This window comes from Triticum dicoccoides, chromosome 3A, assembly GCF_002162155.2.
Source record: "Triticum dicoccoides isolate Atlit2015 ecotype Zavitan chromosome 3A, WEW_v2.0, whole genome shotgun sequence".
Taxonomy (NCBI): Eukaryota; Viridiplantae; Streptophyta; class Magnoliopsida; order Poales; family Poaceae; genus Triticum; species Triticum dicoccoides.
Genome location: NC_041384.1, coordinates 667,251,373 through 667,267,839, shown reverse-complemented (window position 1 = coordinate 667,267,839; position 16,467 = coordinate 667,251,373). Strand labels below are relative to the sequence as shown.

Genomic DNA, 16,467 nt, shown 5'->3' with positions numbered 1-16,467 from the left:
TCGTGGGCCCCTCGTTGCTCCTCCGGCGTACTTCTTCCTCCTATATATACACACGTACCCCCAAACAATTAGAACAGGAGCAAAAAACCTAATTCCACCACCGCAACTTTCTGTATCCACGAGATCCCATCTTGGGGCCTGTTCCGGAGCTCCGCCGGAAGAGGGCCGTCATCACGGAGGGCTTCTAAATCATCCTAGCCTCTCCGATGAAGTGTGAGTAGTTTACCTCAGACCTTCGGGTCCATAGTTAGTAGCTAGATGGCTTCTTCTCTCTCTTTGAATCTCAATGCAAAGTTCTCCCCCTCTCTTGTGGAGATCTATTCGATGTAATCTTCTTTTTGCGGTGTGTTTGTTGAGACCGATGAATTGTGGGTTTATGATCAAGTCTATCTATGAATAATATTTGAATCTTCTCTGAATTCTTTTATGTATGATTGGTTATCTTTGCAAGTCTCTTCGAATTATCCGTTTGGTTTGGCCAACTAGATTGGTAGTTCTTGCCATGGGAGAAGTGCTTAGCTTTGGGTTCGATCTTGCGGTGTCCTTACCCAGTGACAGAATGGACAGCAAGGCACGTATTGTATCGTTGTCATCGAGGATAACAAGATGGGGTTTATTTCATATTGCATGAATTTATCTCTCTACATCATGTCATCTTGCTTAAGGTGTTACTCTGTTTTTAACTTAATACTCTAGATGCATGCTCGATAGCGGTCGATGAGTGGAGTAATAGTAGTAGATGCAGAATCGTTTCGATCTACTTGTCACGGACGTGATGCCTATATACATGATCATGCCTAGATATTCTCATAACTATGCTCAATTATGTCAATTGCTCAGCAGTAGTCTGTTCACCCACCGTAGAATACTTATGCTCTTGAGAGAAGCCACTAGTGAAACCTATGGCCCCCGGGTCTATTCTCATCATATCAATCTCCATCACTTTAATCTTGCTTTGCTTTTTTACTTTGCTTTTTACTTTCTACTTTGCATCTTTATACCAAAAATACCAAAAATATTATATCTATCAGATCTCACTCTCGTAAGTGACTGTGAAGGGATTGACAACCCCTAATCGTGTTGGTTGCGAGTAGCTATCGCTTTGTGCAGATACGAGGGACTTGAGCGTGGGATCCTACTGGATTGATACCTTGGTTCTCAAAAACTAAGGGAAATACTTACGCTACTCTGGTGCATCATCCCTTCCTCTTCGAGGAAAACCAACGCAAGCTCAAGACGTAGCAGTTAGTACGACCACCAGTTTCAAGAAGGGTAAAGGGAAGAAGAAGGGGAACTTCAAGAAGAACAGCAAGCAAGTTGCTGCTCAGGAGAAGGAACCCAAGTCTGGTCCTAAGCTTGAAACTGAGTGCTTCTACTGCAAGTAGACTGGTCACTGGAAGCGGAACTGCCCCAAGTATTTGGAGGATAAGAAGGATGGCAAGGTGAACAAAGGTATATGTGATATACATGTTATTGTTGTGTACCTTACTAGAGCTCGCAGTAGCACCTGGGTATTTGATACTGGTTCTGTTGCTAATATTTGCAACTCGAAACAGGGACTCCGGATTAAGCGAACACTGGCAAAGGACGAGGTGACGATGCGCGTGGGAAATGGTTCCAAAGTCGATGTGATCGCAGTCGGCACGCTACCTCTACATCTACCTTCGGGATTAGTATTAGACCTAAATAATTGTTATTTGGTGCCAGCGTTGAGCATGAACATTATATCTAGATCTTGTTTGATGCGAGACGGTTATTCATTTAAATCAGAGAATAATGGTTGTTCTATTTACATGAGTAATATCTTTTATGGTCATGCACCCTTGAAGAGTGGTCTATTTTTGATGAATCTCGATAGTAGTGATACACATATTCATAATGTTGAAACCAAAAGATGCATAGTTGATAATGAGAGTGCAACTTATTTGTGGCACTGCCGTTTAGGTCATATCGTGTAAAGCGCATGAAGAAACTCCATACTGATGGACTTTTGGAATCACTTGATTATGAATCACTTGGTACTTGCGAACCGTGCCTCATGGGCAAGATGACTAAAACGCTGTTCTCCGGTACTATGGAGAGAGCAACAGATTTGTTGGAAATCATACATACAGATGTATGTGGTCCGATGAATGTTGAGGCTCGTGGCGGATATCGTTATTTTCTCACATTCACAGATGATTTAAGCAAATATGGGTATATCTACTTAATGAAGTATAAGTCTGAAACATTTGAAAGTTCAAAGAATTTCAGAGTGAAGTTGAAAATCATCGTAACAAGAAAATAAAGTTTCTAGATCTGATTGTGGAGGAGAATATTTGAGCTACGAGTTTGGTCTACATTTGAAACAATGCGGAATAGTTTCGCAACTCACGCCACCTGGAACACCATAGCGTAATGGTGTGTCCGAACATCGTAATCGTACTTTACTAGATATGGTGCGATCTATGATGTCTCTTACAGATTTACCGCTATCATTTTGGGGTTATACTTTAGAGACAGCCGCATTCACGTTGAATAGGGCACCATTGAAATCCGTTGAGACGACGCCTTATGAAATGTGGTTTGGCAAGAAACCAAAGTTGTCGTTTCTGAAAGTTTGGGGCTGCGATGCTTATGTGAAAAAGCTTCAACCTGATAGGCTCGAACCTAAATCGGAGAAATGTGTCTTCATAGGGTACCCAAAGGAGACTATTGGGTACACCTTCTATCACAGATCCAAAGGCAAGACATTCGTTGCTAAGAATGGATCCTTTCTAGAGAAGGAGTTTCTCTCGAAAGAAGTGAGTGGGAGGAAAGTGGAGCTTGATGAGGTAACTATACCTGCTCCTCTATTGGAAAGTAGTTCATCACAGAAACCGGTTTCTGTGATGCCTACACCAATTAGTGAGGAAGTTAATGATGATGATCATGGAACTTCAGATCAAGTTGCTACTGAACCTCGTAGATCAACCAGAGTAAGATCCTCACCAGAGTGGTACGGTAATCCTGTTTTGGAAGTCATGCTACTAGATCATGATGAACCTACGAACTATGAAGAAGCGATGGTGAGCCCAGATTCCGCAAAATGGCTTGAGGCCATGAAATCTGAGATGGGATCCATGTATGAGAACAAAGTATGGACTTTGGTTGACTTGCTCGATGATTGACAAGCAATTGAGAATAAATGGATCTTCAAGAAGAAGACTGACGCTGACGGTAATATTACTGTCTACAAAGCTTGACTTGTTGCAAAAGGTTTTCGACAAGTTCAAGGGATTGACTATGATGAGACTTTCTCACCAGTAGCGATGCTTAAATCTGTCTGAATCATGTTAGCAATTGCCACATTTTATGATTATGAAATTTGGCAAATGGATGTCAAAACTGCATTCCTGAATGGATTTCTGGAAGAAGAGTTGTATATGATGCAACCGGAAGGTTTTGTCAATCCAAAGGGAGCTAACAAAGTGTGCAAACTCCAGTTATCCATTTATGGACTGGTGGAAGCCTCTCGGAGTTGGAATAAATGCTTTGATAGTGTGATCAAAGCATTTGGTTTTGTACAGACTTTTGGAGAAGCCTATATTTACAAGAAAGTGAGTGGGAGCTCTGTAGCATTTCTAATATTATATGTGGATGATATATTGTTGATTGGAAATGATATAGAATTTCTAGATAGCATAAAGGGATACTTGAATAAGAGTTTTTGAATGAAAGACCTCGGTGAAGCTGCTTATATATTGGGCATCAAATATCTATAGAGATAGATCAAGACGCTTAACTGGACTTTCACAAAGCACATACCTTGTCAAAGTTTTGAAGAAGTTCAAAATGGATCAAGCAAAGAAAGGGTTCTTGCATGTGTTACAAGGTATGAAGTTGAGTAAGACTTAATGCCCGACCACTGCAGAAGATAGAGAGAAAATGAAAGATGTTCCCTATGCTTCAGCCATAGGATCTATCATGTATGCAATGCTGTGTACCAGACCTGATGTGTGCCTTGCTATAAGTCTTGCAGGGAGGTATCAAAGTAATCCAGGAGTGGATCACTGGACAGTGGTCAAGAACATCCTGAAATACCTAAAGGGGACTAAGGATATGTTTCTTGTTTATGGAGGTGACAAATAGCTCATCGTAAACAGTTACGTTGATGCAAGCTTTGACACTGATCCGAATGATTCTAAATCACAAACTGGATACGTGTTTACATTGAACGGTGGAGCTGTCAGTTGGTGCAGTTCTAAACAAAGAGTTGTGGCAGGATCTACATGTGAAGCGGAGTACATAGCTGCTTCGGAAGCAGCAAATGAAGGAGTCTGGATGAAGGAGTTCATATCCGATCTAGGTGTCATACCTAGTGCATCGGGTCCAAAGAAAATCTTTTGTGACAATACTGGAGCAATTGCCTTGGCGAAGGAATCCAGATTTCACAAGAGAACAAAGCACATCAAGAGACGCTTCAATTCTATCCGGGATTTAGTCCAGGTGGGAGACCCGTTGACTAAGCCTCTTCCACAAGCAAAACATGATCAGCACCAAGGCTCAATGGGTGTTAGAATCATTACTGTGTTATCTAGATTATTGACTCTAGTGCAAGTGGGAGACTGAAGGAAATATGCCCTAGAGGCAATAATAAAGTTATTATTTATTTCCTTATATCATGATAAATGTTTATTATTCATGCTACAATTGTATTAACCGGAAACATAATACATGTGTGAATACATAGACAAACAGATTGTCACTAGTATGCCTCTACTTGACTAGCTCGTTGATCAAAGATAGTTATGTTTCCTAACCATAGACATGAGTTGTCATTTGATTAACAGGGTCACATCATTAGGAGAATGATGTGATTGAGATGACCCATTCGTTAGCTTAGCACACGATCGTTTAGTATTCTGGTATTGCTTTCTTCATGACTTATACATGTTCCTACGACTATGAGATTATGCAACTCCCGTTTACCGGAGGAACACTTTGTGTGCTACCAAACGTCAACATAACTGGGTGATTATAAAGGTGCTCTACAGGTGTCTCCAAAGGTACTTGTTGGGTTGGCGTATTTCTAGATTAGGATTTGTCACTCCGAATGTCAGAGAGGTATCTTTGGGACCTGTCGGTAATGCACATCACTTAAGCCTTGCAAGCATTGCTACTAATGAGTTAGTTGCGGGATGATGTATTACAGAACGAGTAAAGAGACTTGCTGGTAACGAGATTGAACTAGGTATTGAGATACCAATGATCGAATCTCGGGCAAGTAACATACCGATGACAAAGGGAACAACGTATGTTGTTATGCGGTTTGACTGATAAAGGTCTTCGTAGAATATGTGGGAGCCAATATGAGCATCCAGGTTCCGCTGTTGGTTATTGACCGGAGACGTGTCTCGGTCATGTCTACATAGTTATCGAACCCGTAGGGTCCGCACGCTTAACGTTTCGATGACAGTTATATTATGAGTTTATATGTTTTGATGCACCGAAGGTTGTTCGGAGTCCCGGATGTGATCGTGGACATGACAAGGAGTCTCGAAATGGTCGAGACATGAAGATTGATATATTGGAAGCCTATGTTTGGATATCGGAAGTGTTCCGGGTGAAATCGGGATTTTACCGGAGTACCGGGAGGTTACCCGAACCCCCCGGGGACTTAATGGGCCTTAGTGGGCCTAGGTGGAAGAGAGGAGAGGCGGCTAGGGCTGGGCCGCGCGCCCCTCCCCCCCCCCCAGTCCGAATAGGACAAGGAGAGGGGGGCGGCGCCCCCCTTCCTTCCTCTCCTCCACTCTTTCCCCCTCCCAAGTCCTAATCCAACTTGGAAAGGGGGGAGTGCTACTCCCGGTGGGAGTAGGACTCCTCCTGGCGCGCCTACTCCCTGGCCAGCCGCACCCCCTTGCTCCTTTACATATGGGGGCAGGGGGCACCCCAGAGACACAACAATTGATCGTTTGATCTTTTAGCCATGTGCGGTGCCCCCCCTCCACCATAGTCCACCTCGATATTACTGTAGCGGTGCTTAGGCGAAGCCCTGCGTCGGTAGAACATCAACAACGTCACCACGCCGTCGTGCTGACGAAACTCTCCCTCAACACTCGGCTGGATCGGAGTTCGAGGGACGTCATCGGGCTGAACGTGTGCTGAACTCGGAGGTGCCGTACGTTTGGTACTTGATCGGTCGGATCGTGAAGACGTATGGCTACATCAACCGCGTTGTGCTAACGCTTCCACTTTCGGTCTATGAGGGTACCTGGACAACACTCTCCCCTCTCGTTGCTATGCATCACCATGATCTTGCGTGTGCATAGGAAAATTTTGAAATTACTACGTTCCCCAACACTTCAACATCAAGCTGGACGTGAACTTCGAAGTGGATACAGTAAGTCACAACGACAAGTCTTTTTTCGTAATTAAGCATGACATCTGCTTCATTTGCTTCAACTTATAATTTAATTTTTTACTATTCTACTAGCGTATCCCCTGCCATGCAAGAGTTTTTGTCTTGGATAAGATAGGTTTCAGTCGAACTATGGAGGTAAAGAAAGTTTACTTGAAGACCGAGCATGGTTGTATTTTCCGCGTAAAATTATACAACGGAGACGACTACACCTATTTTGGATGCAAAACTTGGCGAGCACTATGCAAGACTTATGCTTTTGAGCATGATATGGTTATCACCTTTGATATTCGTCCAGAAGATGATATTGAAGGTAATATCAACATCTGGCTCGATGTGCAGACGCCTCCAGTTATACCATTATGTGAGTTTCTCAACCATATTTATGTCTTTGATATTGTTTATTTAAAAATAGTTGACAACTAAATTGTATTGTCAGCTTATTTCCGTTCAAGCAAACATGTCCAGCGCAGTAGACAGGACCTACTACTGTCCCGGGGCTGAACAAAACTGCGAGGAGTTAAGTCATTATGTTTCATGGATTGAGGATCTTGATACTGTCAAGACAAATTTTCTTCCTGCACTTAGAAATGTTAGTACTGAAAACGTGCAACCAATAGTGTTCGTAATGAACTATGGTCACATCTATTTAGGAAAGATGGTAAGATTTTTACTATTTGTTCTCAGTGCATCTTTTACATACATTATTTTTTAAGCTAAACTTCATTGCTAAGTATGTTACTATACGATGTTCTTCAATTGGGAATCCTGATGAATTTTGTGCCTCATGGGATCGAGACTAAAGGTATCATGAGTATTGTTAGCTTACGGCCAAGATATCCTACAATGCACTTTAGTGCATTCAGGATTTTTAATAGCGAGCAATGCTTAATAGTGAAAGACTGGACCAAATTTGTGATGGAGGAGTGCAGGGAAGTACTAGAGGGCAGCAATCAAAAGCGCAGCCCACGATTAGGAGACAGGTTCATCTGCATGCTCTAACTTGATGAAGGAGGAGAGCTACACATGTTTTATGTTATTTTACCTAAGGGAGAGCAGCAGGAGTGATTAGCTAGCTAGAAATGAGTTTGAAGATGATGATGTGCTACACTATGACTATGATGATTAAATAGCTAGTGTTGGTTGTAATGACTATCATGATTATTATTAGCTAGTGTTGGTGGTGATTAGATAGCTACCGCATCTAGTGTTGGTGGTGATTAGCTAGCTAGAATGAGTTTGATCGGATGATGATGTGCTACACTATGACTATGGTGATTAAATAAATACTGTTGGTGATAACGACTATGATGATGATTAAATAGCTTGTGCTGGCGGATAAGATTCAAGTGGAGGCAACCTGTGGTGCACATCGAAAGTACTACTAGTCCAAACTAGATCAAGTTTAGATTAGTAATATACTTTTGACATGCACCGCATATTGCCTCCACTCGAACCTAATCCACCTTTATTTGACACACTGTTATGGACATAATGATATAAACCTCATAATTGGTATTGTATCAATATTTGTATAATGGGGTATAAATACACTAAAAATAAAAAAATGAAAAAAAGAATACTAGTACCGATGGATAGTAAACATGCTGCAACTAGCTAGATTAGCAGCAGCGCGGGAGCGAACAAGCACTGCCACTATGTGTCTTAGCAGTAGCGCGTGTCGCACGCGCTACTGCTAAGTAATAATTGTAGCACCTTATTAGTAGCGCGGCAGCCCGCGCTACTAGTGGGCATTAAACCCGCGCTACTACTAGGGTTTTCCCTAGTAGTGATACTTCCGCATTATGGCAAAGGATCGCAATAGGACTCCACGCACATTTTGGTCGCTTCAAGGGTGTTCGGAGAATATCAAGCCTATGTGTAGCCATTGGGCAGCTTGCTTGGAGCAAGTCCGCAATGCACCTCCAAGTGGCACCGTGGAGTCTGACTATGTGAGTTTGTTTTGCCTTTGTTCAAATTGTGCATCATCATATTGCATTTCGGGAAATGATTGGATCACTTTGTTCACATTGTGTAGGACAAGATTGCTCAACATAGATACAAGGACATGGAAGCTTCGGAAGGCAAAATTTTCAAAATAGAGCATTGTTGGGAGTTGCTCCAAAAGTGCGAGAAGTGAAAGTTGATCGACAAAGAATCCCCACCAAAGAGAGGCTCACTTACAAACATGGATGAAGATGAGGATGATGATGGCCCAAGAAATTTGCACAAGCTCAATGGTTTCAAGAAGACCAAGGAGAAGATGAAGAGAGATCAGGAAGCATCGAGCTTGAGGGAGAAGATTGATGCCATGGTGCAATCCAACGAGTCGATGTTGTTGAAGTCGCTGGAGATCAAGAAAGAGTTGGCCGAGAAGAAGGTGAAGGAGAAGTAAGAAAAGTGGCAGTTGCTCAAAGAAGAGGGGCTGCGCAAAGGTGCCATCGAGGAGAGAAGAGCACGCACCGCTGAAAACAAATCCATGTCCATGTTGCTCGCCAAAAAGAACAAGATCATGTCAATGAACCGCAATGACATGGACGACCTCACCAAAACATGGCATGATATGGCAAGGAGAGAAATCTTGAAGAGAAGAATGGTGGCGTCGGCCGGTCCGTGCTACAGTTCCGGTGATGTTTTCTCCGCTCCATATGGTGTCAATGTGGATGATTTTGGTGCGGGAGTTGGAACAAGTGCCGGTGGTGGATTCGGTGGCGCCGATGAACTTCAAGATGGACTCGATGGCGCGGAGTGAAGATCGATCAAGATGATGCCGGACATGGGCGCAAACCTTTTGCAGGGCCCTTTTTGCGTTAGCCGTAATGAACTTGGCTTCTATTTGCGCGTGAAACTGTTTATGTCATTTGAATTTGAACTTGTTTGTGAAATCCTATATCAAATGCGAGATTTGTAGTTTATCTGTTTGCGGGTCGTCGCGGTGGTGCCCGAGCAGATCCCGTAAAAAGGCATATTCCACGAATATACTTTTTTACGAATCTGTTTGGGGGAGTCTGCATCTGTGCCAGCCCGCGCCGACCCGCAAAAGCGGTTTTGCGTGAACTGCAAACACGTTTTACGGACCGACGAGATGCGGGGTCTGCTAGAGTTGCTCTTAATAATACAGAAAATTACTATGACCTTCATTAGGAAACACCTTCAAGTACATGTCTAATAACCACCAACTTATCATCAAACACGTATGGAATTTATTCTATATTTTACTACTCTTTCCAATCCATATTAATAGTCGCTGATTTAGTACAGAACGGAGAGAGTAGCAATCTACCCTGCCTCGCTTTGGTCACCGTGGCGTGCTTGAGAGAGAAACTAATATCAAATCTACCGACTAAAAGCTTCCACAAACGGATAAAACAGCCTAGGGGGGACATCGGACACGTACGTACGGGATCTATCGGCAGCAATAAGGAAAGATGCATAGTTTTTTTTGCATGGTTGGTTGGAAAGATGCATAGTAAGCGAGCCATCTGTGTGGGCCTTTCTATAGCATATCTCCATGGGCTGCTTCTTTTCTCCGAATTTTTTATTAATAGTAATTAATAATCATGGAATTATGAAACAAGGAAAGGATAATTCCTAATTTGAGAAATAGGAAGAACGCTAGGCATTACAGCGTCCACACGCGGACGCTAGTATAAGCGACGTCCAGATCGGGGCGCTAGCATCGATCACGGCCCATCCGCAATCCAGCAACTTTGGCCCATTATCACCTCGGCCACCTCTCCACGGCTGCCGCCGCCGCCCTCCACCTCTCGTCCCCGCGAGCACATATCCACGGCCGCCGCCGCCGCCCTCCACCTTTGATCCCCGCGACCACCTATCCACGGCCGCCTCCGCCCTCCACCTCATCTCTCGCCAAACTCCTCAAGGCCGCCTCCCTGTAATCCCCTCGTCCACCTCCTCACTGTCGAAGTAGGTTGCGCCACCATGGCGAGATTGGCGGAGTTGACGGCCCTTCTATCTTCTCTCGACCGCGGTCACCACGTCTGTTCCGTTCCTCGTCCCTGCATTCCTCGCAGCCTCAATCGTCACCCGCCGGAGCACAGGACGGTAGGTACTGTTATTTTTCCCTCAAACTGTATGTTCTTCCTGATCTCCAATTGAATAGCACACTACAGTAGATGCTAGCAGATATCTTCTATGTATTGCATGGTATTTGTCTCTTCTTCTGATTAATAGATTGGTATTGATATTGTGCCAAAAAAAATTATATTCCTGAATTTTCATGACTGGAAGTGTGCAACCTGGTACTTGTATGTAGTTGACAGTAAATGATTGATATTGCTCATGCGGCTGCTTTAGTGATTTGTCATTGGTTTCATAAGCATAGCTCTTACTGAGAGATAATATGATTTACTGAGGTTTATCTAATACTTTGAAGAATAAATGCAAATGATTGATGTAGTGCACTCCGAAGGCTTACTTGTTCCTTTTATCTTGTGACAGGGTACTGAAATGAATACAAATGGGCATTTTAGTGATTTATTATGGATGCCTCACAGCCAACATAAAATATCCAAATCTTGGGAAAATGTGAGTCTTTGTTGAATTTGCATGTGGTCTGTTATACTTGGTGTTTGGCTTAAACTGATTTCTGTTTGTATTAATGCAGCCTAATGTTTCCTTGAACGTACGGTGTCATCGTGTTGGCATCCCATTTGATCCTCTATGTAGGCCAGCTTTAGAGAACCTTGGTTTTTATCAGATTGCAATGATGAGGAAAATCAATGTCGACAAATACTTGATATCAGCGTTGGTGGAACGTTGGCGGCCCAAGACAAATAGTTTTCACTTACCTGTAGGAGAAATGACTATTACACTGCAAGACGTCAGTTGTTTGTGGGGGCTGCCTATCCATGGTAAACCACTTGTTGGCATAGCTGATGCGCCATGGTCGGAATTAGTTGAGAGGTTGCTTGGGATTCCCATGGATGAACAACACATGAAACAAAAGAAAAGGAGAAAAAGTGATGATAATATTGTTGTGAGGGATTCACAATACTCTCTAAATTTGGGAAAACTATGAGAACGCTTCCATGTGTTGCCGGATAATCCAATGGATAGGGATATTATTTGGCATGCTCGAGCACTTGTTCTAGAAATCCTTGGCTCCATAGTCCTCACGGATACATCTGGAGATGGAGTGCCAGCTATGTATCTCCAATTTAGCAAATTTTAGGACAGCCAACAGAGTATAATTGGGGAGCAGCTACTCTTGCTCTGTTGTATAGACAATTGAGCATGTGTGCTGAGAAGGAGAGACTAGAAATTTCAGGGCCTTTATTGCTACTACAATTATGGTCTTGGTCCCGTTTGCCACTTGGTCGTCCTAACGTTATTTTTGAGAAGCCTAAAGAAGGAGAGGAACCTGAAGAAGAGGAAGATGAAGAAGTACATTTGGATTATAACCCTGTTTTTTGAGCAAAGTGGTGTGCTGCACACGCATTTGATGTCCCTCATAATGCTGGTATTGTATTCTAATAACTAAATTTATTACACGTCATTTGTGCTACCACAAATATTTTTCTTACCTTGCAATGAAATATATATAGGTAATGAATACTATCGGAATCAGATTGATTTGATTCGAGAAGGTGCAATTGATTGGCAACCATATGATGATCTTCTGGAACAGATGCCTATCCAAGTTCATGATGATTCTGGTTGGTGGTATGCTAGAGTACCACTCATGCATTGTTGAATTGTGGAGTTTCACTATCCAGATAGGGTGATGCGACAATTTGGATTAAGACAGGCCATTCCACCTTCTATTCCACGTGGCGAGGCAGAGCTTCGGAGACAGCGAAAAATTAAGCATTCTGCAGGAAAATTGCATAATTGGGAGGAATTCCATGTCAATTACGTTCAAGAATACAATCGCGTTCAAGCAAGTGTGTTGTCAGAAGAAATTCCCTTCGATGTAGCTAGTTTCCCTGATTACAGACATTGGTTCCAACAAAATGGTATGTACACAGTATTCTTCGATTCTCAGTGCTTGGGCGGCCTAGATAAACCTATTCCATATCCTCGAGATAGTATCGAATGGACTGGCTACATGCCTAGTGGTCCGCCACTGGCTCGAATTGTAAGTGTGTGCAACACTTTAATTGTATTATTTGCATTATATAGTAATAAATGTGTAATGCAATATTTGTTTTGTCACTTGTAGGGGTTACGTGAGTTAAAGAATGCCGCATGGGGGATAAAATGTGCTACTACTAGTAGATGCAAGAAGATAGGGAAATCTGTATTGAGGTCCTGTGTAGGAAATTTGTTAGATCTGAACTTGGAGCCTAGGCTGCAAAGCATGCTCACTGAGGCTAGGTTACCACTGAAGATTGAAGATATTCCATCTGACGATGATGCTTCCTATATTGCTCAGCCACCAAGCCCCCCAAAAGAGAGCAATTCTAATGTGTTTAATGAATGGATATACTCTAGCAAAGGTTTTACAACATACTTGAAGGCTGGTGAAGCAATGAGCGATGGAGAACCTACAACACAAGATGTAGGTCAAGTGACCCAACAGACCAACTCTAATGAGCTGGTTAGAACTAGTAGGCATCAATCTAGGAGTCCGTAGCAAGCAGTTGATTAGAATGGCCATCCCCAATATGGATTGTAATAGTTTAAAAACTAAGTTTCTCACTCCTTATTTGATAAGTTCATGTGGCAACCTACCTTGTATGAATATGGCATCATGTTGTCACCAAATGCTAAATTTGTCTGAGTTTGATTTAAGACATTTTCTACTTCATTCTAGTTGTCTAGTGCAACTTGTTATCTACCAACTTAAACTGAAAGCTGGAAAGTATGACTGATGTTGTACTGAAAGTATCCTGCCATGGTTACTAAAGAATGGCTTTCAAGTTAGAATTCTTTGTACTGCTTCAGTTTTAGGTTGTTGCTACAGTTCCTGTTAAGTGAACATATTTTGGTTGTAAAGTAGAGGGCATATCGAATAGTGGCAGCTTGTGACATGTCACAGGAAACTGCAAAACTTTTTTGGCTTTGTTGTGCCACGCATTCATGAGAATATTCCAGATTGCTACAGTGAAAGGAAAATAAATCGAATGTCATGTCTGCGGGGAGGTCAGGTTCTTCAATTCGCTGCAGAATATGAATTCCTTTGCTCAAAGTTATTTTTTTTGGTTCATGTCTCACATCCAGAAAATAGTTTCAAACTCGTATCCGGAGTATAATTTTGTTTACATCTTAAGGAAAATGTGTGAACATAAATGCAAATCAGTAAGCACGTCCATCATTGGTTGCATGATGTGCTTTTCTTATTACTCGACCTCTTCTCTCTGGATGATATGCTCGTCCCCTGACATGTCCTCTTTCCATTGGATGTTGTGCTCTTCCCTTGACTCGGCCTCTTTCCTTTGGATGATGTGCTCTTCTCTTGACTCGACCTCTCTCCGGTCTGTCCTCGACTCGATGAAATGGTCTGTCCTTGGCTACATGATGTACGTACAGTGAAATAGTACATACAGAATATTAAAATCAAGTGAAAATAAGTTTGCATCTAAACCACCACTACAAAACTACTTTATATACATGTTTGGTTATTGTCTGCAGTCGAACGTCGGGCTTGGCGTCCCATTCTCCTTCCTTGCATCTCATCCATATACATCGGAATCCTTTTATGTTGACGCCGCCCACGATTTATTAAGTTCTCATCAGGAACAATAATCGGGTCATTATATGTTGGCCACTCTTGGTTCCCGTAAGGATGAACTTGTCCAGCCCAAGTGTTTGCAAGTACTTCAGAAGAATAATATGAATGAACTATTTGATTTTCATTTAGATTCCTGTACTTGCAAACAGCAAGCAAATGAGCACATGGCACACCGGTCAGGTTTGGCTTTAGGCAGTCACAAGATGGAGCAGTATTTGGTTGGAGAGCGACCTTGTACTTGAAGTCTTTATGAATAAAAAGAACATGATCTCCATTGTGTAATGCAACCCTCTCATTGTCAACCTTGACCTCAAATATTCCAACTTCATCACCATATGAAATAACATGCATATGTCGTGCCTTGTCGGCCCTTTTAACCAATAGCTTGTCCACCCGTTTGGACCATTGGTTGCCTCCGTCAACCAAGTTAAGAGCACTTCGCCTTCTTTCTACAAACCACTCTAAGCACTTTGAAAATATCTCCTCCACAATTGCTGCCATCGGTAGCCTTCGAGAAAGCCTGAACACATTATTTAAGGACTCGAACCCATTGCTTGTCATGATCCCCCACCAGTAACCCCCATCCTTGCATTGAAATACTTTCTCAGGCTTCTCTTGCTCATTTTTGTCTTCCTGCAAATACTTACCGACCTTTCTAAGATATGTTATTGCATCAGGACAAGTATGTTCAATAGATGACATGTCCTCCTCAAATCTACGAGGTTTCTTTTCTTTACTGCCCACTTGAAAACTTTCAAAATGTTAACATCACGAAAAGCTTTGTATAGGTTCTCTGCGACATGTTGAGAGCAAAAACGATGCACACACTCGCCAGCACTTTCGCTCCACCCAAGGTGTGGCTGCTTAAACACCCATTTAATTGCTTTGTGGCGATCTAAAATCACACACATGAACTTTCCAACACCAATTACCTCCCTCCGCAACCATCTCATGAACTAGCCCCAGTTCGTAGCGTCCTCTTTCTCAACAATGGCAAATGCAAGAGGTATTAACCTATTATTAGCATCATATCCACATGCCATTATCAATCGGCCCTTGTACCTTCCTGATAGAAATGATGCATCCACACTTATTACAGGTCGAAGGTGGGGAACTGCTACAATGCAAGGTCCAAATGCCCAAGCAACACATCAAAATTCTCTATGCCCTTCTAATGTCATGGGTTTTGATAGAAGAACATACTTTGTACCTGGATTTTTTTTACTTTAATAGCCTCGAGGAAAGGGATGAGAAGATTGTATGATCCTTCCCAGTTACCAAAAAGTTGTGCTATGGCCTTCTCCCTTCCACGCCACAACTTATTGTATGATGGTCTCGCATTTCTGTAACGTTGTTTGACCAATGCCCGCACATTTTTTATACTCAACTCTAGGTCATCCTTGAGTGCTTCACGGATAACATCTGCAATTATAGAGGCCGATAACTGAGAATGGTCAGTTCTATTAGCCGGTGCACGACAAGTGTGAGAATAAGGACATTTCCTTATTTGCTAGCATGAACCAATTTTTGTTGGTATTGCATACAACCTCCACATGCAACTGTCATCGATACACTCTGCTACAAGTTTAGATTGACTGCTTGTGCTATACTTCACTTCCAAGTTCATGTTTATGTGAAATTCACCAATCGCAATTTTCAGGTGCTCTTTTGAATCAAAAATTTGCTGCTCTGACAATGGTCTTTGAAAGTGTTTCTTGCATCCAAAAAAACTTTCATTTGCTATCGTCTCTGTTAGTATAGATATGTCACCAAAGGCTCTCACACCATTCTGTCCACATGTAGGCATGAATGGAAATGAATTAACATGATGCATAACTCTTGGTTCTGGATCTTCGTCTGAACTCTGGGTAGGTGCGGCATCAGAATCATGCTCATCGTCATCATCATGTCCCATAGAATCCTCCTCTGGCTCTGTATCCTCCTGATCATATGGGTTATTGCACTAGTAGAAAAGGGGGCAAAGGTCCAGGCCGGGTCAGCCCATTAGTCCCGGTTCAGTCACGAACCGGGACTAATGTGAGCATTGGTCCCGGTTCGTGCGGCTAAGGCATTAGTCCCGGTTCACCTGAGCCCTTTAGTCCCGGTTTGAGGCACGAACCGAGACTAAATGGTGCGATGCCCTTTAGTCCCGGTTTATGTCTCAAACCGGGACTAAAGATTAGACCTTTAATCCCGGTTTGAGGCACGAACCAAGACTAAAGGGTGCGATGCCCTTTAGTCCCGGTTTGTGTCTCAAACCGGGACTAAAGATTACACCTTTAGTCCCGGTTTGAGACACAAACTGGGACTAACTAAAGGATGCAATGCCCTTTAGTCCCGGTTTGTGTCTCGAACCGGGACTAAAGGTCCCATTTTAAAACTCTACCCCCCC

At 42.7% G+C, this 16,467-nt stretch overlaps 1 protein-coding gene across 1 annotated transcript; it reads left to right on the top strand.

Moving 5' to 3' along the window:
- Positions 1 to 11,427: 11,427 nt before the first annotated feature.
- On the top strand, positions 11,428 to 13,135 carry LOC119270078. The gene is made up of 3 exons (XM_037552044.1): positions 11,428 to 11,861; positions 11,947 to 12,479; positions 12,564 to 13,135. Exons 2-3 carry the CDS (start codon positions 12,126 to 12,128, stop codon positions 12,975 to 12,977), a joined length of 768 nt encoding a protein of 255 aa, XP_037407941.1. The 5' UTR covers positions 11,428 to 11,861; positions 11,947 to 12,125; the 3' UTR covers positions 12,978 to 13,135.
- Positions 13,136 to 16,467: the final 3,332 nt, after the last annotated feature.

Bases quoted from the DNA above. Each gene is read 5' to 3' on its own strand.
- LOC119270078 (XM_037552044.1), top strand. From the start codon at position 12,126: ATGCGACAATTTGGATTAAGACAGGCCATTCCACCTTCTATTCCACGT. The intron at 12,480-12,563 runs GTAAGTGTGTGC...TGTCACTTGTAG, and splicing joins GTCCGCCACTGGCTCGAATT to GGGTTACGTGAGTTAAAGAA.